At 38.0% G+C, this 18,550-nt stretch overlaps 1 protein-coding gene across 2 annotated transcripts in view; it reads left to right on the forward strand.

Annotated features, from left to right (window-relative positions):
• Positions 1–11,055, forward strand: part of CENPE (centromere protein E) — a 98,651-nt gene extending 87,596 nt beyond the window's left edge. For both annotated transcript variants that reach the window (XM_075608937.1, XM_075608948.1), the window contains 8 exons: positions 811–1,020; positions 1,492–1,692; positions 1,979–2,176; positions 3,640–3,752; positions 4,509–4,606; positions 5,050–5,212; positions 7,025–7,341; positions 10,361–11,055. In XM_075608937.1, the coding sequence (XP_075465052.1) occupies positions 811–1,020; positions 1,492–1,692; positions 1,979–2,176; positions 3,640–3,752; positions 4,509–4,606; positions 5,050–5,212; positions 7,025–7,341; positions 10,361–10,455 (1,395 nt within the window). In that variant the 3' untranslated portion in view covers positions 10,456–11,055. The remainder of the gene's footprint in view (positions 1–810; positions 1,021–1,491; positions 1,693–1,978; positions 2,177–3,639; positions 3,753–4,508; positions 4,607–5,049; positions 5,213–7,024; positions 7,342–10,360) is intronic.
• The last annotated feature ends 7,495 nt before the right edge of the window (positions 11,056–18,550 follow it).

The raw sequence follows: 18,550 nt of genomic DNA on the forward strand, positions 1-18,550 counted from the left end.
GCACAGGTGGCTTAATCCGTGCCGCAGCCATTTTGATTGAACCACCTCTGCTGAAGCGGTGATATCTTTAACTTCACTCCTCAAGAACCCCCAACAGGTTGTTTGCCACTGCTCTAGAAGAACACTGGTTTGAATTTGCTGCCGTAGGCCACTGCAAATGCAGTAGTATGGAGCAGTCATTTGTGTTCAGGACATTTTCTGAATAACTACAATTTAAAGTATAGCGTACACTTTTCTCAACTCCACTGACAAATCTTCTCAATTGACCATCTACCACCACATAGTAAAAAAGCAGACACTTTTTTAAAAGGGCTCTAATAATTATTACTAGGCGTTAAAAGGTAGACTGGGTGTGCATTAACGTAATCGTGGCAAGTATGTGCACTAGATATACTTTTTAAGAGTTTAGGCGACTGGAAGACACGCCATTGGTGTCAGTCTGGTTATTGTACAAATATCTTCGATTAACATTTGTCCTATTTAGGACCTTTTGTCCAAAAATAGGACAACAGCTGATCAAATGTTTGCACAATAAACATACTATTCATTTGACAAGACCTATTGAGTACCGTCCAGTCTTTCCTTCACCAGATTCTATCCCCAGGTCGTTGGGGGCCTGTGTACCCGTTGCAGGATACAATAGTCCTTCTCTGTATGATACACTTCTGTAGGGTACAGTGCTCATTTAATTCCCGATTTTTACCTAATCAAATGTTTAAACCTGTAATACAGCAAAGTGTGGTTGCTACATTATCCTTTATATTGGTTGGTAATGTTGCTGTTGGTACTTTTTTGTATCTTTGTGTGCAGCACATTGAGGAGGATTTTTCTGCAACACAAGTCATTCTTGCCACTTTGGGAGATGAGCTGCATGATGAACTAAAATCTAAAAAGGATTTTCTCCGGTGGCTTGATGAAATTCATGGTCTTCACTTTGATGCCATGAAGCTCAGTGAAGGGTTCCAGCAGGAAAATAAGAGAATCGCTGAAACTGTCAAACTCGTAATAAAAAGGCTTGAGGTAAGAAAAGTATGCCAAAAAAAAAAAAAAAAAAAAAAACCTTTTCCATTGCTAAAACAGGACTTCTATTTTGTGTTTTTACATGGCAAATGAGTCTAACCCAAGTGGTAGATGATATATTTCAAAGTGCAGCATGTGAGGCCCTTCAGCCTTCAAAAGGGCTGCACATTACCCCCCTATATATGGTGTGTGACTGTGACTGTATGCTCATTTGCATGACTTAAACAGGTCTGCAACCCCGCCTTTCACCATTATCACACACCACTTCCACTGCAGCAAGGCAAATGAACACACAGTGCCACCTTTTGCTTCAAAACCATAAACATGGTTCCCTATAGGCTTAAGAATATATATAAATTCTCCTTTTCATCATGTTTAGTTTGGTGTTGTAATGGATGCGTATGAGAATACTTAATACCTGAAATTAGTACACACTGCTTTCAAAACAGGTTGCCTATGTTTACTCTACAGGCACTTGTTCCATCCAAAACACAAACAGAGATGAGTTTATATAAAAATCGGCTTGATCATGATTTACAAGAGACTAAAGCGAAGAGAACTGAATTATTGAAAACTGTGCAATGCCTTGCTCCAGGCAGAAATACAAATGAGATTGAGAAAGAAAATGCAAGACTTTTGAGCAAATTGAGGACTCTGGAAACAGAATTAAAGGTAACCCTTTATTTTTCTGTAGTGGTGCTCAAGTTTTGTAAGTTCCCAATGCAATGGGGATTTGTGAAAGCTAATTACAGATCACTTTGGCTTGATTTTTGAAGGGGTGGGGCAAGCAATTGTATAACCCTAGTCTCAGTCTAAAGTTAGGTAGCACACATTGGCAATGGGCATTATGGCAATTAGGCACTGAAACTAGGGTATTTAGGTGGGCATTAGTCCTAGATCATAAAATCGATGTGAAGCTACTACATATGGTATTTACCTTTTCATTATTGTTGCCTAGACGATGCAAACCAGCATTCAAAACCTAGAAATGGAACTGGGTGCGGCAAAATCACATGCCAAACAGAAAGAAGCAACTCTGTTACAAAACAAACTATTGTCAAGAGAAGCAGAATTGGAGCTGGCTAATTTGCAGGTTAAGATGACTGAAAAAGAAAATAATCTTCAGACCGCATTAAAAGAAATGCAGACACTTCAGGTATGTCACAATTTGTGTGTGTGTGTTACATATTCTCACACACTCTCTCACTCTCTCACGTTTAAAATAATCTGGGAAGCTACACTCATTGTGCCTCCTGTCAATGATTGCATGTGCAAAATATTTTACAACGATGTGAAAAGGTGAAAGATGAGCGCAAATCTCACTTAAGTTTTACATAAAAGCGGTGTGTAAAACATGCAATATAAAATGTAAGCGTTCATACAACCACTTCTCAAACAGACTTTCCAAAGAGTCTACAATGAAATATATAAAAAAGTCCCCTGTGGTATATAAAAACAGTGTGTAATATGTACAGCAAATAAAAATATTATTGTGAGCACATTCATGTCGCAGACAGGTCTGCAACACTGCTTTTCACCATCTCTAAGCAAACTGTGCTTCCACTGCAGTCAAAGATTCTGGTAAATGACATGCAAATGAGCTGTGTCACCTTTTTGCTTCTTATCCATTTTAACATAAAGCCCTAAGCTTATTGTATGTATATTCCCACTCGCTGAACTACAGATGTAATCAGGCTCTCGGATTATTCCAAATGCTTTCCCAAAACAATAACAGGTCTTCAAAGAAGATGGATTCTAGTGAGCTTCATGTTGGGAAGAAAAGCCAACAATAGTATAATATTGATTTTACTCATGGAGAAAATGGTGTAAAACTACACTCACAAACAATATGAAAACCAATTGCATGTAGACCACTCTAGGCCATATCCAGATGCTGCAGCACTGCGCATTGTGAATGGATACACCAGGCTCTCTCCTGGATGATGGCATCATGAACATCACAAAGTGACGCCCTCTGGGCCATATCCAGATGCTGCAGCACTGCGCATTGTGAATGGGTACACCAGGCTCTCTCCTGGATGATGGCATCATGAACATCACAAAGTGACGCCACAAACCTAATGGAGAGAGCCTGGTGCCCCATTCCCAATTGTTTTTCATATTGAGTGTTTTTGATTACCGTTAGTTTTTACTCGTAAAAAAGATTACATGATTTGCTCTTTCTACCCTGACGTTCAGTAGAATCCATCTTTGAAGAACTGATATGGTTTGGTGAAGCCTTTCAAATAACCCGAGATCCTGATTACATCTCTACTTCTGTGAGTGGGACTATATTTTATATATCTTCTAATTCTTGTGTGTACATGTTGCACTTTACTTTAAAAAAAAAAATATATATATATATATATATACACACACACACACACACACACACACACACACACACACACACACACACACACACACACACACACACCATGGGATGTGCACTCTGATTTTTTCTATATCCAAAAGATTGCAGTGTCTTACATTTTGGCAATAGATGCGTGCATGGTTCAATCTTTTTCGAGCTTGTGCAAATTAAGATTTCAACTGTTCATCCAATGCATTGACAAGACACCAGTGTTGACCCTTTTTTTATGTTTTTTGACCGTGTAGGAAAAAGTTGCTGACGGTACAAAACCATATAGAGCAGAAATTGACAACCTCAAAACTCGGTTGGTAAAAATTGAAATGGGGAAAATTAAGTTGTCTAAATCAATGGAACAAGAGTAAGTACAATTTTACGAATTCTGGGGCAAAATGCTCGGCTTTAAATTGGGTTTTAATTAATGATCAATATAAGTAAAATTGACATTTTTCACATTTTTACAATTTTCCATAATAAAAAAAAGGACATTTTGCTTTAAGCTATTGAAATTAGTCTAGTATTTGCATTTTATTAGTATACATACTTTAGCATGACCCTTTAAGGCAGTTGAAATGTCTTTCTTTGCTGTAAATCTAAATTGTCATCCAAGATTTCCTAGTAATTGGAGATAATTTTTTGTAACTCATCCTCACTTAATAGTGCTGCACTCTTAGCACCAAAATAAACAGGGTTATTGGCTTTTTTTGGTCTGGTCTTGCAGACACGGGCCATTTAACTTGTGGGTGTCGTTTTTTTGGGATATTGTGATGGACAAGAGCTTGCACGGGCAAAGAGTACCCCTTTACATCTTGTCCCGGTCTTGAGTGGTCTTATGACAGGCACAAGATAGATGAAACGCTTGACTGGCTTTGCAACCCCATTAAAAAGAAAAGCTCAATTTCAGAAGTAACAAACCACTAAATGTTGACTTTAAAATGTAATGATGCTTAAGGTAAAGTGACTTGTTGATCAGGCGCTACCGCACATATACTCCCGTTGACTTGAATGGGCATATCTGTGATCTGCTCTATTGATGAGCTACATGTCACAGATAACTGGAGGCTGATGCAGTATATAAAATGTGTCTTAAATGGCTGTAATTTAACTCCCGTGGCAGAATGACATCGTTAAAGTCTTGCATGGAAGATAAAGAAGAAAATATACGTAAATTAAAAGAACAGTTGAGACGAACACAGCAAGACCATGATACTTCGGGTAGGTAAACAAAGTATAGAAATAGATTCACTATTTTCTACTAAAATGTGGGGCCCATAACCAACAGCGAGAATAAGAAGCCTGATCAGAAACATAACTGTAAATGTTGGAATATGAGCAATGTTTGTTTTTAACAGGGATTTAGCGGCAGACCTAACGCTATTTTGCCTTTTACTGCTATTATCACCTATGTTCCTAGCTCGTGAATGAAATTAAAGCGGAGTTGTGTACATTTTATTTAACTTCCTATTTGCTGCAGGAGTTCTTCAATGTTTGCTTTAACTGGACTAAAAATAGTGGTCTAATATTTGCATGAAACGTTTTATTTATTTATTTTTTAAATGAAAAGCTAGACTTTTTATCCTTCCATACAAAAGTATCTCACCAGAAGCTGATAAATGGGTAGTGCAACTTTTTGAATGCTAACCTCTTTCTCCCCACAGTTTTTGATGAAAAAGATCATCCCTCTTCCTCAAAGTTGGCACTGACTTGTGGTGGTGGAAGTGGCATTGTGCAGAGCACGGCAATGCTGGTGCTGAGATCGGAGAAGGCGAGGTTAGAAAAGGAGCTCTCCCGATATAAGAGCCACTGTAATCGTCTCTCCAGGTGAGACGGAAAAAATCACATTTATTTACATTCAGGAACAATGGTTTAATGCAGATACAAATATTTTGCACACAGTTGATCCAAAGTGCTCCAATTATTGCACTCGGTACATATATAGTGATAATTAGGACTGTAATAGCCCTTCAGATAATGTCTGATTGGTGATCATAATAGATCAAAGTGGACCAGCAAATATAGTAAAACAGAAAAAATAACTTTAATACATCCATAATATATAATAGACACAATCAAATGAAGTATATTCAATAGAAAATGTATAAAATTCCTCTGCCGTGGTGATATAGACAAAATCACTCAGTCACGGTATCCATATCCAAACAATTAATTGTAATATACAGCATTGTATATGCATGTAGATGGTTATATGGAGAGCTGAATGAGATTGTAGGGCGACTCCAAAACAAATATATGGAATAAATGGGTAGATGGTGGATGGTGTCCTAGAATGCTATTGTGCAATGTATAATTCTAGTTACGTATGATATATACTCTGTTGTAATAAGCATATATTCAAACATAGCAACAAGTGTTAAGAACACCAATCACCCCAAAAAATTAAGTGACTCAAGATATAAGAAATACTGTCCGCATGCAATTCTGTTCTTAATGTCCTGTACATGTATATCATCAATTAGGTGTAGACAAAGATGCTACTAATGTCTCTAATGATGAAACGCTCCCCAACTACCACATACTTATGTGGCACTAGAGTTGATACATAATACACAATGTAACAGTAACCAAACAGAACGTAATCTGGATGTAAACACGAAGAGTATCCCTAATTGTTGGCTTCTGAGCTGCCACTCTTGTCCACGGGCAGTTATTACAGAAACTCTACATATACATATACAGATACAGGGTTAACAAATAATGGTGTAGTGTATAGCTTAATATCCTGGTAGCAGCTCCTGCGTGGCTTAGCATAGGACTACAATGACATGCCTACAAGAAGCAGCTAGAACACAGTTTGGCATAAGGGTACATGATTGCCTACAAATTATAATGGCCACGTGTGATCTGTATGTGAACAATGCTAGTGTAGTGGCGAGATATGAATGCGGAAGTGCTCCCCACCCGATTCTACTATGAATAGGTAACAGACTTAAAGCAACACTGCCAAACTAGCAGAGAAGTACAATAGTTTACAAGTAAATAGCGATGGCAAAGGAGGACCAATAGAGGAAATCAAATGCTCATATAAGAGCTGTTTTCTTGAGTCTGTCTTCTGCAAGAATCACCACTTTACAGGCGTCACGTCTTTCTGCCAACATATGTTTCGCACGTGATTCGTGCTTCATCAGGAAACCAGTCTAAAATGTTGGTCATTCGGCTATAATATATACAAAGAGGTTGAACGGGTGTTGTCTCACTAGCCAACAGTAGCGAGACTACCCCAGTCTGACCAATCACCAAGGGTTGGTCATATCCTATGAGAGATCACAGGTGGTTCTATTAGGAAATTATTACAGCAAGTCCAATAGTACAGATGCTAAATCTGTAAATATGATTGAGACCATAGATACTGTATGGATTCCCATTGACTATCCCGAAATACATATTCATTTCATAGAGTAAAATGTAGGAATGAGAGCCCCTAGGGTGATCTGCCCAAATGGTCAAAACAGATCCTGGCTTGTTTTAAGCTATATACCTGGATCCCAAAATAAAAACAAACAAAAAATAAAGAAATAGAAGTAAAATATACGGGATACCAGTGATTGTAGGTCAAATATCATCAACATGTTTATCCAAGATACAAATATTAACTTTTCTTTTTTTCCCCTCAAGAAATATGTTGCATCTTGAAGATGAACTGAAGGAATGGAAGGGAAATGTAATTAAAACCCAATCACATAACTTGGATGCTGTGCATGAACAAGCCGTGTCTCCAAGGAAGCCTGACCTGCCTAGGCAACATGCAATGTCTCCAAGCAAGAGTGAAATACCAGTGTTTAGCAGTGTGTGTCTATCTCCATGCAAAAAGCAAAACTTGCCCGAAAAGAAAGATTCCCCTAAAAGTAAATTCTTTGATGCAAGGTCAAAATCTCTACCCATCACTTGCCCAACCCGTTTTTTTGACCATCCCAAGCTTGCCCCTTTTCCAGGTAGGTAACAATATCCTGAAATATTCTGTACCTACTTGAATGTTTGCAATGATCTTTGTTAAATTATTGTATTGTGCATGTCCTCAGATTTGGGTTAACGAGTACTATTTGTCTTGGTATTTATTTATTTTTACCACCTAAATTGGTTACTTTGAGTTTAACGGTCCTATAAAATCAACCATGGGATTAAGGAAAGATTGGGCTTTGCCTCCCCAGACGAAGCGACAGCGAAACATATGAGCGAAACATATGTCGGGAGAGCGTGATTGAATGCGTTATGTCCTCTTGACCTAGGAGATGAGAAATGTTAAATTGTGCTTGCTGTATTATGAGCTACGCTAACCTCGCACGAGTGGCCCAGAACAGGAGATTTATATATGTTTACCAAATCTCTTTTAAAGCAAATATCTTGTACTAATTGAGCCACGCTAACCTCACATAGAGAGAAGCATTCCGTACCCCCGGCAGCGAGCGGAATCAATGCTCACTGCAGGCGTGGCCCAACAAAGGGTGTGTGTGTGTGTGTCCACCTATCTATACTTAACCGCATGTTGAGGTAAACCCTCAGGATACTCCGTGGTAAACGGAGCATACGCTTGCTGCATACAGGGTAAACACTAATATTTACCAAATAAACTGCAAATCTCGTATTGAGTAAAGTACAGATTACTCGGCATTGAGCAAAAAACACGCTCATACTCAGTGGCCCGGCTGTGTATATATATTTTTTAATTTATCGGTATATCTCAGAAACCACAAACAGCTAATAGCAGGGGAGGTGACTATGGAAGCACCTCTTTTGGTACATCTACGCTCCTATTTTTTCCCTCAAGTCCCTCATATCACATTGGGGATAAATATTAACCACACACTGATACCCCAGAGGGTTGGGAATATATACTCGCTTGAACAGCGGTGCCGGTGCACATTGGGGGGGCTTGTATAGGCTCTGTGCAGTGTCGCATCTCCACTGTAAACCGGTGGGTGCGGAGCACAATAGTGTCTGTGGCTACTATTCCCCACTATAAACTTCTATGGGATTGCCATTTATACCGTACAGCATCTACACTCCATAGGGCTATTCTCACAAAAGCAGTGGTACTGTCGGTGTAGTGTTCCTTGCGTACTGAACTTCCCCATAGTTACCTCTAGGGGGAATATTCAGCTATGCTACATATGCAACAATCATATGGACATTGTATCTAATTTATTTAAAAAAATGTTTTACCAGGAAATAATACATTGAGGGATACCTCCTCGTTTTCAAGTATGTCCTGGGCACAGAGTTATAAAAAATACATGGTTACAATAAAAGAACAGGGTTATACAGTGAATTCATGGACAGGTGGAGTTGGAAAATTGGATACAGGGGATAAAAGGGCTTATGAGTTTCAGATAGAAATAGAGCAGCTTTAACATCAGCAAACGGCTCGCACCCTTTGGCTGCGCCAAAGGCTGTGTGCCTTTGGGGCAACGCAGATGTACACTGGTGGGTGAGATATGAATCTGATACATCAGTGAACAAAAAGATTACCTGTTTTACTACATATCTAGGAGTTCCAGGTCATTAGGTAGTTATATATTATACACTACAGACACTTTAATAAGCACACGCCATCACGCTTATCTTTATGCTCATACATACCTCCTAAGAGTCTCGCTCCAAAAGATTAATATACAGCAACAGAGCCATTGAATCTGATCCACTATGAGGATAGTATTATTCATGTAGTACTATCTTGAACAGTTCTTTATCCCAAGAAAGTAACATGGTAAGAGGGATTTACAATACTCTTTGGTGTTTATATTATAACTAACACACCATCTATATGTTTGTATGTACATTAGTTTTAGACCCCGCTTTATTTTAGTTTTTAGTTTAATTAAAATTGATTTTAACCATATCCACTGTACATTACATACATGGGATTACTTATTAGTATTAACACGGATGCTTTCTCTACTACTCTAGTCTCACTAGTATATTGTCATTATACTAGGAGAGTGCACTTTAAAGGGGTACTTTAGTGAAGGGATAGCACAAGTCTTGTGCAACACTCTCCACTCTTTATTTACAAGTTATATATTTACCCTTGTGCACCCCTATTCTTTGGTAAAAGGCAGAGCAGGGGGGGGGTGTATATCTACGTTAAGATCGGGCTTTTAACAGAAATTCATACAAATGTTTGTTTGAAAGTGCTGTACACAGATCTGTTAGACTTCAAACCATGCTCGGGCCCATTTTTTAACACATCCACTTTTTGTTAAGACATTTGATAAATGAATCAGTTGATTACAAAATTACTAGTAAATGGTTCTGTAAATAATGGATAACTAGAAAAAATGTAATGCAAAACAATCAAAGGATATATATTGGTTTTGGGATAAAGAAAATCTGTGCATTGTCTTACGGCGGGGTAGTGGGGGGGAAAGGACTGCTTTACATTACGGATATTAATCGCAGGTTTCAAATTGCTGGTCTTGGTAGTTAAAATCTCACGCATTTGTGCTGTTGGCTAGTGATGGGTGAATTTTTATGTGACCTATGACTTCAATTAACTTTGACTTTCTTCAGTGGTGGATATTTGTGACCTTCTCCAATTGGCACATTCACCTCCTTTTTTGGTTTGGGGAAGAAAAAAAACCGCACGAATGCAAAGCACAAATGTTTTGACATTTAAGCAAAATGCTTAAAGATTTGCTTGCAGATCGAGTATTTAGATTGTATAAAAACAATGGTTGTATAAAAACAATGGTTGAAGGGGCATTTGTCTGAATTCTTTTTTCATGTGCTGGCTGGTGAAAATGTTTTACTGTAGCATTTTTATGTCCGTATTTGGTGACAACCTTGACATTCCACTAGTACATTTTTGGACAACTTAATATTTCAAAGCTATTGTAATACTTCTATGTAAATGTTTTTGGGAGACTTATTTTGAACATCTTTAAAGTGATTTTAGACATAGCTGTTACAATATCAATCTGTGTATGTAACCATTTTATTTCTTTTTATATTCAGAATCCAGTCCTGCAGAAGCTTCTGAAAGCAATCAAAGTGACGAATGGTGGGCATCGAACACACATGAGCCCGTCTCTGAATGTAAACAATCGTAAATTTACATACAGTAAACATGACGAAGCAGACGTTCTTCCCCATCATAGTGCATTTGTTTTTTTGCAATTGGGAATGTAGTAGTGATTTATAAAATGTTCCTTATTTTTAAAGCTGACGGGAACTGGCAGTGTGTGCTCTCCTGCCATATTTTTAATACTTAAAAGTGTGCACACACAGATGCACTGCTTTGTTTTTATATATTGTAATCACTTGTGTTCCGTTAGTTGATTTTATTTTATGGGTTATTAATAAAGGCTATATTTTAATTATGTAAATTAGGTAACTGCCACTCACGTGCACATTTGTGGGTGCTGTTCTCTCCCTTTGTTACATACTGTAGTGGACATGTATCCTATATTTGCTGTATTTTTATTCACAAGAAGGCAAACAAAAGACCCCGGTGAAAGATTATGCATTGTCTCATAAGTGGAAATTAAATTATTTTCTGACCACTAATGGCAATCAGATTTTATTTTTTGCTTCCCCTTCTGTTTTGAACTCTATAAACTGTAACTTAACTTACTGTAATGCTTCCTCTTCCCTCACATGGGTAACTATTTTTGTTTTACTTGTTTATTAAATGTTTTCCTTGTCTTGTGTCCTAGTTTTTTTTGGTTTTTTTTTCCTCCATCCTCTAGTGAATTAATTTATAAACCAGCTTTTTCAGAGTTTCTTTACCCCCATCAGAGAAGACTATACCTTCTGTCCTTGGTGTTGGTTACGTAAAAATCTGTTTAACACCATTTGTGTTTAAATAATTTTTCTATATCTGATTTCACCTTGTCTGACTGAGTTAACAATGCATCCCCAATTTTGGAAGAAGTTTTTCATCTGATTCTAATAAATAAAATTTCTGCTGTCTTAATTGCAAACACTAGAACCAAGGGATTTTTGGGTTTTAGAAGTTTGTTTTTCGTTCTATTCCAAAACCCTGTCCCAAAATGTAGAAATATATTTACATGACCATATGCAATGTTTTTTTGTTTTTTTGTTTTCCCTGCGCTTTTGGGGCATTGGTTGGAAAACCCGTCATTGGGGGTGGGGAATTTGTTATTGAAAACTGCATCATTTTAAATTGAACCTCCCATGTCCCTGAAGGTGTTGGTTTATAGATATTTTGTACTCCCATAAGTCATTTTGGATCTCTGGGAAATCTTGCTGCCATGCAGTGTTATGTAGAACCTGGCCGTAATTATCTTTGATTAAAGTATAACGTTCAGATATTGTGTATCTAGACATGTGATAAATGCTTATCAAATCTTCCATTTGTCAATGCACTCAATGTAGTTTGGTAATTTCCTGCCGTAATCCATCACTTGTATAGAAGAGATGGCTTATTTGAAAGATTAAAGGAGGGAAAGGGAGGAGAGGAGAAAAAGCTTCAATCAATCATTTCAAGAGGAGTTTTTGTCGATAAGATTATCTAGACAATTTCATTATTGTCCATGTTTTAAATGATTTTTGTTCTACCCATGGTAGGAATTTCAAGTTCCCTTGTGTAGGTAAGGATCTTGAGATATCAGAAAGTAATCGAAATTATTTTAATTTCCCTCCACGTTTTTGTCGCAAATCAATATACTACTTACATGGGGGGCATTTTCTCAGCATTTCAGGTGCAACTTTTCCTTCAAGGTGATGGGGCTTGTGAGTTGTGACTGGATTCTAGGAAAAGACTATTCGTCAAATATTCTAGTCTCCCATGTGTCTGAGTAAGCATGCTAAATTGTAATTTCTATCTGGTAAATTAATTCCTCCTTTGCCTTTAGGTAAATATATTTTACTTTGTACTATTCTGCTTTTCCTACCCTCCCACAGAAACCTTGACATGGCTGTGTTTTAAGTTTTTAGATCTGTGTTGTAGTACTGGTATTCTTCATGGGATAAAGCAATCTTGGAAAATATTCTTTTTAATTCACATCCGCTACCAAATAGTGATAGAGGAAGCTCTAACCAGCTTTTCAGTTCCTCCGTAATTTTGTTTGATTGGTTTAAAATTGTTTTTGTATAGTTTTCCCAGTTCTGATTGTAACCTAATTCCTAGTTAGCACATGGGGTTTTTTTTTTTTTTGTAAATGGAGAGGTAGATTCTCTGACTTTAGATTTGCGAGGTTATAAAATAAAAAGGTAATTCTTTTTAGACTTATCTGGATGTGATTAATATCAAAATATCATCGGCAAGCTTTGGTTCTACTGATCCTATTCTAATCCCCTCACATTCTATCATTTGTCTCTGGAATTGTGCCAATGGTTCAATTGCCAGGTTGACACACCAGAGATCCCGCTATCGTCTCTTAGTCACTCTGAATAACTGAGATTTGTTCGAGGAGACCTGCTGCCATTTTTTAGCCATAGGTTGAGAATACATTGCTAATCTGTTCCTGGTGCTCTGTACTGTAGCTTGAAAGATAGCAGAGATCATTTTTTATTAATTTTTGTAAAATTTATTTCGGCGTTGAGCTACATATCCACTTGTTTTTAGGTAAACTAATGTGGTGGTGTTTGTTTTGGGCTTTTTTTTTTTTTTTTTTTCAATCGTGCTTCCATATGGACGTATCTAAATGTTTCATTTATTTTTGGGGGCTTTAAATGTGAAGTGTTCTAATTTTGTGATTGGAGCAGATTCCTTAAAATATTTTAGTAAATTACTCGGAAATCTACTTTTGATTTCACATCTAAAATATTGTATGTTTCTTGCTTGCTTTTTCTAGCCTCATCTTAAAGCTGCAGTTCAGTCAATATCCTGCATGTGTGTTTATTTTAATAAATCAGTTCTGTAGTAAGAAAAAATACTTTTAGCATTTTCTGTTTTTAAAAAACAACTTTGAAAGACCAATTTTCTTGTATTCTATTTTAACAGCCATTTGCTAAGGCACTGCCCCTTCATGTCCTGTCACAAGCCCTGGCACACCCCTTTGTCAGCCCTGCCCTCCCTCTAGCACATGTCAGTGAAGGAGTGCTCATGAATATTCATGAGCTTCCACTGACAGACAAGCAGATTATAAACAAATCCCAGCTTTTAATGTCACCAAATTTCGACCTATCAATACATGGAGAACGAATTGACCTGCAGCTATACAGTTCTTTAGGTAATTAGAGATTGCACACATGAAACTATTGAAGTAAAAAAATAAATGTAAAAAAAAAAAAAAAGACAACTGCAGCTTTAAGCCTTTTTTGTAAATATTTTTTCTTGACTTTTCCACAATGCGTCGCTTTTTTAATCTGGCTAAATATGAAATTGTCACCATCACCGCCTTTGAAGTTTCTGAGTACAGTAAAAGGTTTGTGTTTATGTTCCTTGTTGGTTTCTGCATAATCTTACCATTTCTTTAAAATAATTTCTAGTTTTCATTAGTTACTAAGTAACTGGGGAATATCCATGTGTTTGCTCCATTTTTTTTATTTCTCCCCCCACCAAATTCCTACCAGTATATTTAGCCTTCCCACCAAATGGTCTGCGATAACAATGTGCCCTATGTCTGTGTGTGATACATTCCCCAGCAGATGCAAGTTTTTACTTTCTCTAGGATTTTCTGCATTCTGGTATTGTGTGCACTAGATTAGAACGTGTAGTCCCGCTCAATAGGGTTCATATCCTCCAGCCACTCCAATGTGTCTTAACAATTGCATGTTTTTTGAGATACAATGCTAGACTGGTCTAATCAAGGTCATGTCTCCACCTACGATCAGATTTCCGCTTTTATAGCCCAGCATTATTGACATAACATCCTGGGAGGGAGAAATCACGTTCTGTTCATTAGGTACATTCATATTACACCGTGTATACTCCTTTCCCAAAATGATTATTTCTGTTTGAATGCATCCCTTGTGGTTGATCGCTTCTACTGGTAAGTTTTTATATACATCTCACCCTCGCCTACCATGGACCCAATCTCTGTAATTTGACACTTTCCCCAGAATCTAAATGCATTCTGTGGATATGCAATATCTGCTTTTAATATTTTCAAGTAGTTTTTTCTTATGGGATTTCATCTCTTAAAATTCCAGGGAATTACTCTCTTGTTCAAGTTGTGATTCACTCTATAGCTATGATTGATTTTCTTACAGAAGTGAATGAAGTGTGTAGAAGAGCTGTGTACCTCTTATTTATTTTATTTTTTCCCCCACAAGATTCAATAAAACATTTTTGTTTTGGACCCTACTCTGGTTGTGCGCTGCTTTTTCACTTTAGGTTTGTTCTCACTGGAGAAAAAAAAAATTAAGTTGGCATCTCATCGGCATTCCGCTATTTCATCCTCTTAATTTGGTGGCTCTTCTCTGCACTTCTAGTTTCATGTCTGTGGTTTTTTTTTTACATTTTTTTTTTAATGAAGTCTAATTAAACTGTTCTCCCTATTCAAGGTGTGGATTTACTCATTTATATAGTGGCATAATTATGATTTTCTTCCAACCATAGCCCATTGAATGCAAGATAAGATGTTCACCTTTTGCAGCTATAGCTGGACACTGTAGACAGCAGGCTATCCAAATACTCCTTAATCCTTCTCAAAATACCTAATTGTCCCATTTAATTTGTAAATTGCCTAGTTTCTTATTTCCCGAATCCATAACCTTACATTAATCTATTTTAAACTTCATCTGCAATCTACCTACCCACGTTTCCAGACTATCGAAGTCCTGGAGAGATTACATCCTGCTCATTTTAGTGTCATCAGCAAATATGGAGATTTTGCTCTGCCAACCTCCAGATTGTTAATAAACCAGTTAAAAAAGGGGTCCAAGTACTGATCCTTGAGGTACTCCACTTACAACTTTAGGCCAACCTGAAAAGGCTCCATTTACTGAAACTCTGTATATCCATCAACCAATTTTTAATTGATGTGCAAATATTTTTACTGCAACTGATTGTAATAGCATGGATATTAGGCAATTACTAATAATTGTATTATCCACTTGGTTTTCCTGAATATTATCCTGTACTAAACCTTCAATTCGCTTCCCCACTATTGCTGTTAGGTATCAGGTCTGTAATTCCCAGGTAGTGATGTAGCTATTTTTTTTGAAGTAAAACTTCTTAGCTGGCAGTGGCACACACAAAAAATCTCATGGGAAAAAAAGTGTGGGGTTGAAAATTGTAATGAAATGAGTGACTGCGCATGTGTAGAATCTTATGACTGTGTCCATACATCTGCATTGTTGGGGATATGAGTAGAAGCGGCTGTAAGCAGCGCATGCACAGAAGGCTAGATGATTCCAGTGCATGCGCAGACCCCTCTAAGAAGCTAAGCCAGACACGGGGAAGGAGGAAACACTCCCCATCCAGCAGCAAAAATGAGTTCAGTCGATTGAAAGCACACAGAGAGAACATTTCCTTGTCATAAGAGCAGAGCAATCTATAATTTAGTTTTCAGACAAAAACAGACGTGTGGGCCGAGCATGCACGTGGTTAGTGAAACCTTTTTGAGGTTTGGCACTGATTTTGTATTTTGATTTTCATGTTTTTGGTTTAAAAGTTTTTCAGAGTAGAATTAATTCAAAAACATGAAAATCAAAATACAATTTCAGTGACAAAACACTAAGTTTGACTTTCGTGTGTGCTCGGCACACAACCATTTTATTTATTTTTCTAAATAGGAATTTGTGAGCCCATCTGGGTATGGGGCTTTTTCATTTTTCAAGGATTGTATGGCCAGAATCATCTTCTCAGTGCTTCTAACATTATCAACATTTTTCACCTTTCTTGTGGGATTCTCACAAGGTTATATTACTTGTGGTATGTGGAAATATTGTGAGAAGGCTAGAATTTCCTCAACCCCGAATTCAATTCTATAGGAATTTTGTCATTATTTTTAAAGAAAAACGTGTGAAAGTTTTAAATTTACTCAAATAGGCTAATACTTGCATTTTTAAAGATTGCTTTCCATTATGGCAACTGCCCTTTTGTGTTGGCGTTAAAAGTTTTTATCCCCCTTTTTTTTTTTAAGTCGCTTTGGTTGACTCCAACTAGGGGTGTTGGGTAAAGACTTCATTCAGATGAATGAATGGGGTACTATTTGTTCATTCGTATTACACATAGCCATATGTTTTTTTTCATAGTGTTTGTATAATCTGGCACACTTCACACAGTCATTTTACCAATTATCAGAGATCCTAACCCCTTCGATGTCAACTGCAGTGTCCTGCAAGGCTTTGTGGGGCACCTACTCTTAAGTATTCATTAATGATCTACCCACAGCTTGTAAGGGATCTTCAATGCACATGTATGTAGATGACACAATCTTATCTGCACACAGCGCTAGCCTCTCTAGAAACAATTTGACCGTGGACATTTTCTTCAAACACTGACAACTGTAATGATGGGATATCGGCAAAATTTCTGAAGCAACAGTACCAATGATGGAGCTACTAGTCAGAACAAACTCTTAATGCCAATTTATCCTCTGTGACTAGTTATAAATATTTGGACAAATACTTTGACTCCCAATTAACATTTGGGTTGCACATTGGCATAGGTTTTGGATGTCGGGATATCAAACGGGGTGTACTTAGGGAGTATTTGTTCCTATAAGTGATCTGGTCAGAAAGCACATTGCACAGCAGCTGCTAATGCCACTTCTAGATTATGGGGACATGGTATATGGTGCAGCACCCCAAATGCACCTTGGCATACTAGACACCTGATACCCGCTACAACTCAATATGCCACTTTGTCAACACACATCACTGCAAAATACTCCAAGAATTAGATTGCACCTAGATGCAAGTAATAGCCAAATTAAATTTTACCTACTGTGCCTTAAAATATATATATATATATATTTTTTTTTTTATTTTTTTTTTATAACTGCTCATGTCTGATAGGAAGGTGACCCATGGGGCTACGGTAGAGGTATATGATCACTGACCAGAATTAGGGGACAGTGCCCTGTTAAAGTAGTCCTAGTCGGCAGAGATGCAAGGTCAGGATAACAGTCTGGTCAAGGTAGATGGACCATATGAATGCGTAATGCTAAAGACCACAACAGTGAGATGGGTAAATGAGTGAATGACCAGATACTCGGGGGACCCCTGAATATAAACTTGATAGGAGACAGGTAATTGGTTGCAAATCCTGGATAATGAGCTCACTAATACGTGACGCTGATGTAAACAATGAAACCAGGAGCAATAAGTATAATCACACCCTAGGATGTACCAACTGTCTTAAAGTCCTGAGCAGGCAAACATGTAGCAAGCGGTTAACTCACTCTGAATGCTGCAACGTCCATGCGATCCGCATGTAAGGGTAAACTGATAGAAAGGAAGAGAACTGGCAGAGCACTACTGTGGATATCCAGAAAAGAGTAAAGCGGGTGCGTATCCCATAAAAAAAGTTATTGGTCATGGAAAAAAGGGCAAAGGAGAGCCCCACCAACGTTTCACCCTTCTCAGAGCCACTGAGAAGCAATCTTCTGCTGAAACGACCGTGACGCGGCGTAGTGCCCCCACTGCGGGTGAGAGACGCTGGCAGAGGCAATCGCGGTCTGTTCCTGACTGAGGTGGAGTGGTCACATCGGGTGCTGTTATTTAAGGAGAAGGGCTGAAGTGTGCCCGAAGTCACTTGTTTACTTACCAGCGGGGTGAGTGTGTCACCATCCCCTCAGTGTTGTTTGTCATCTTAAAGTAAATGTTAATGCACTATATCCTTGCATTTGTGTTTCTTCATATGAGGGTCTACAAAGTCTGCTGACCTGGAGAATCTTCTACTTGGAGTTACAGTATTATGTGTTTTTCAGTGCTAACTAACACTGTTTATTTGCACATATTAACTGTTTTATCACTTTGTGCCATGAACACTGTTTTGTTTAGGTTTTTTTAATTTGGGAAAACCCGCTGGTGTTTAGGCTGCAGCTTGAGTATATCACAATATTTGTTGCGCTTTATTATAGTTTTTTCACCTGGGCTGGCGGCTATGGGGCAAGGGCCATCGGGCTTTGCTGACACCAGAGGCCCGGCCCTGGCTTCATCAGGTTCAGTCCCCTCACCCGGTAGCATTTGGGTTGCGGTCTCTGGAACAGGCTCGGGTCTTGTCTCGGTCGTCAGGGCTTGGTACTCCCCAATTATAGGCAGTAGCGGGCTAGACACTAGATGGCT

This window comes from Ascaphus truei, chromosome 1, assembly GCF_040206685.1.
Source record: "Ascaphus truei isolate aAscTru1 chromosome 1, aAscTru1.hap1, whole genome shotgun sequence".
In the NCBI taxonomy this organism is placed as follows: Eukaryota; Metazoa; Chordata; class Amphibia; order Anura; family Ascaphidae; genus Ascaphus; species Ascaphus truei.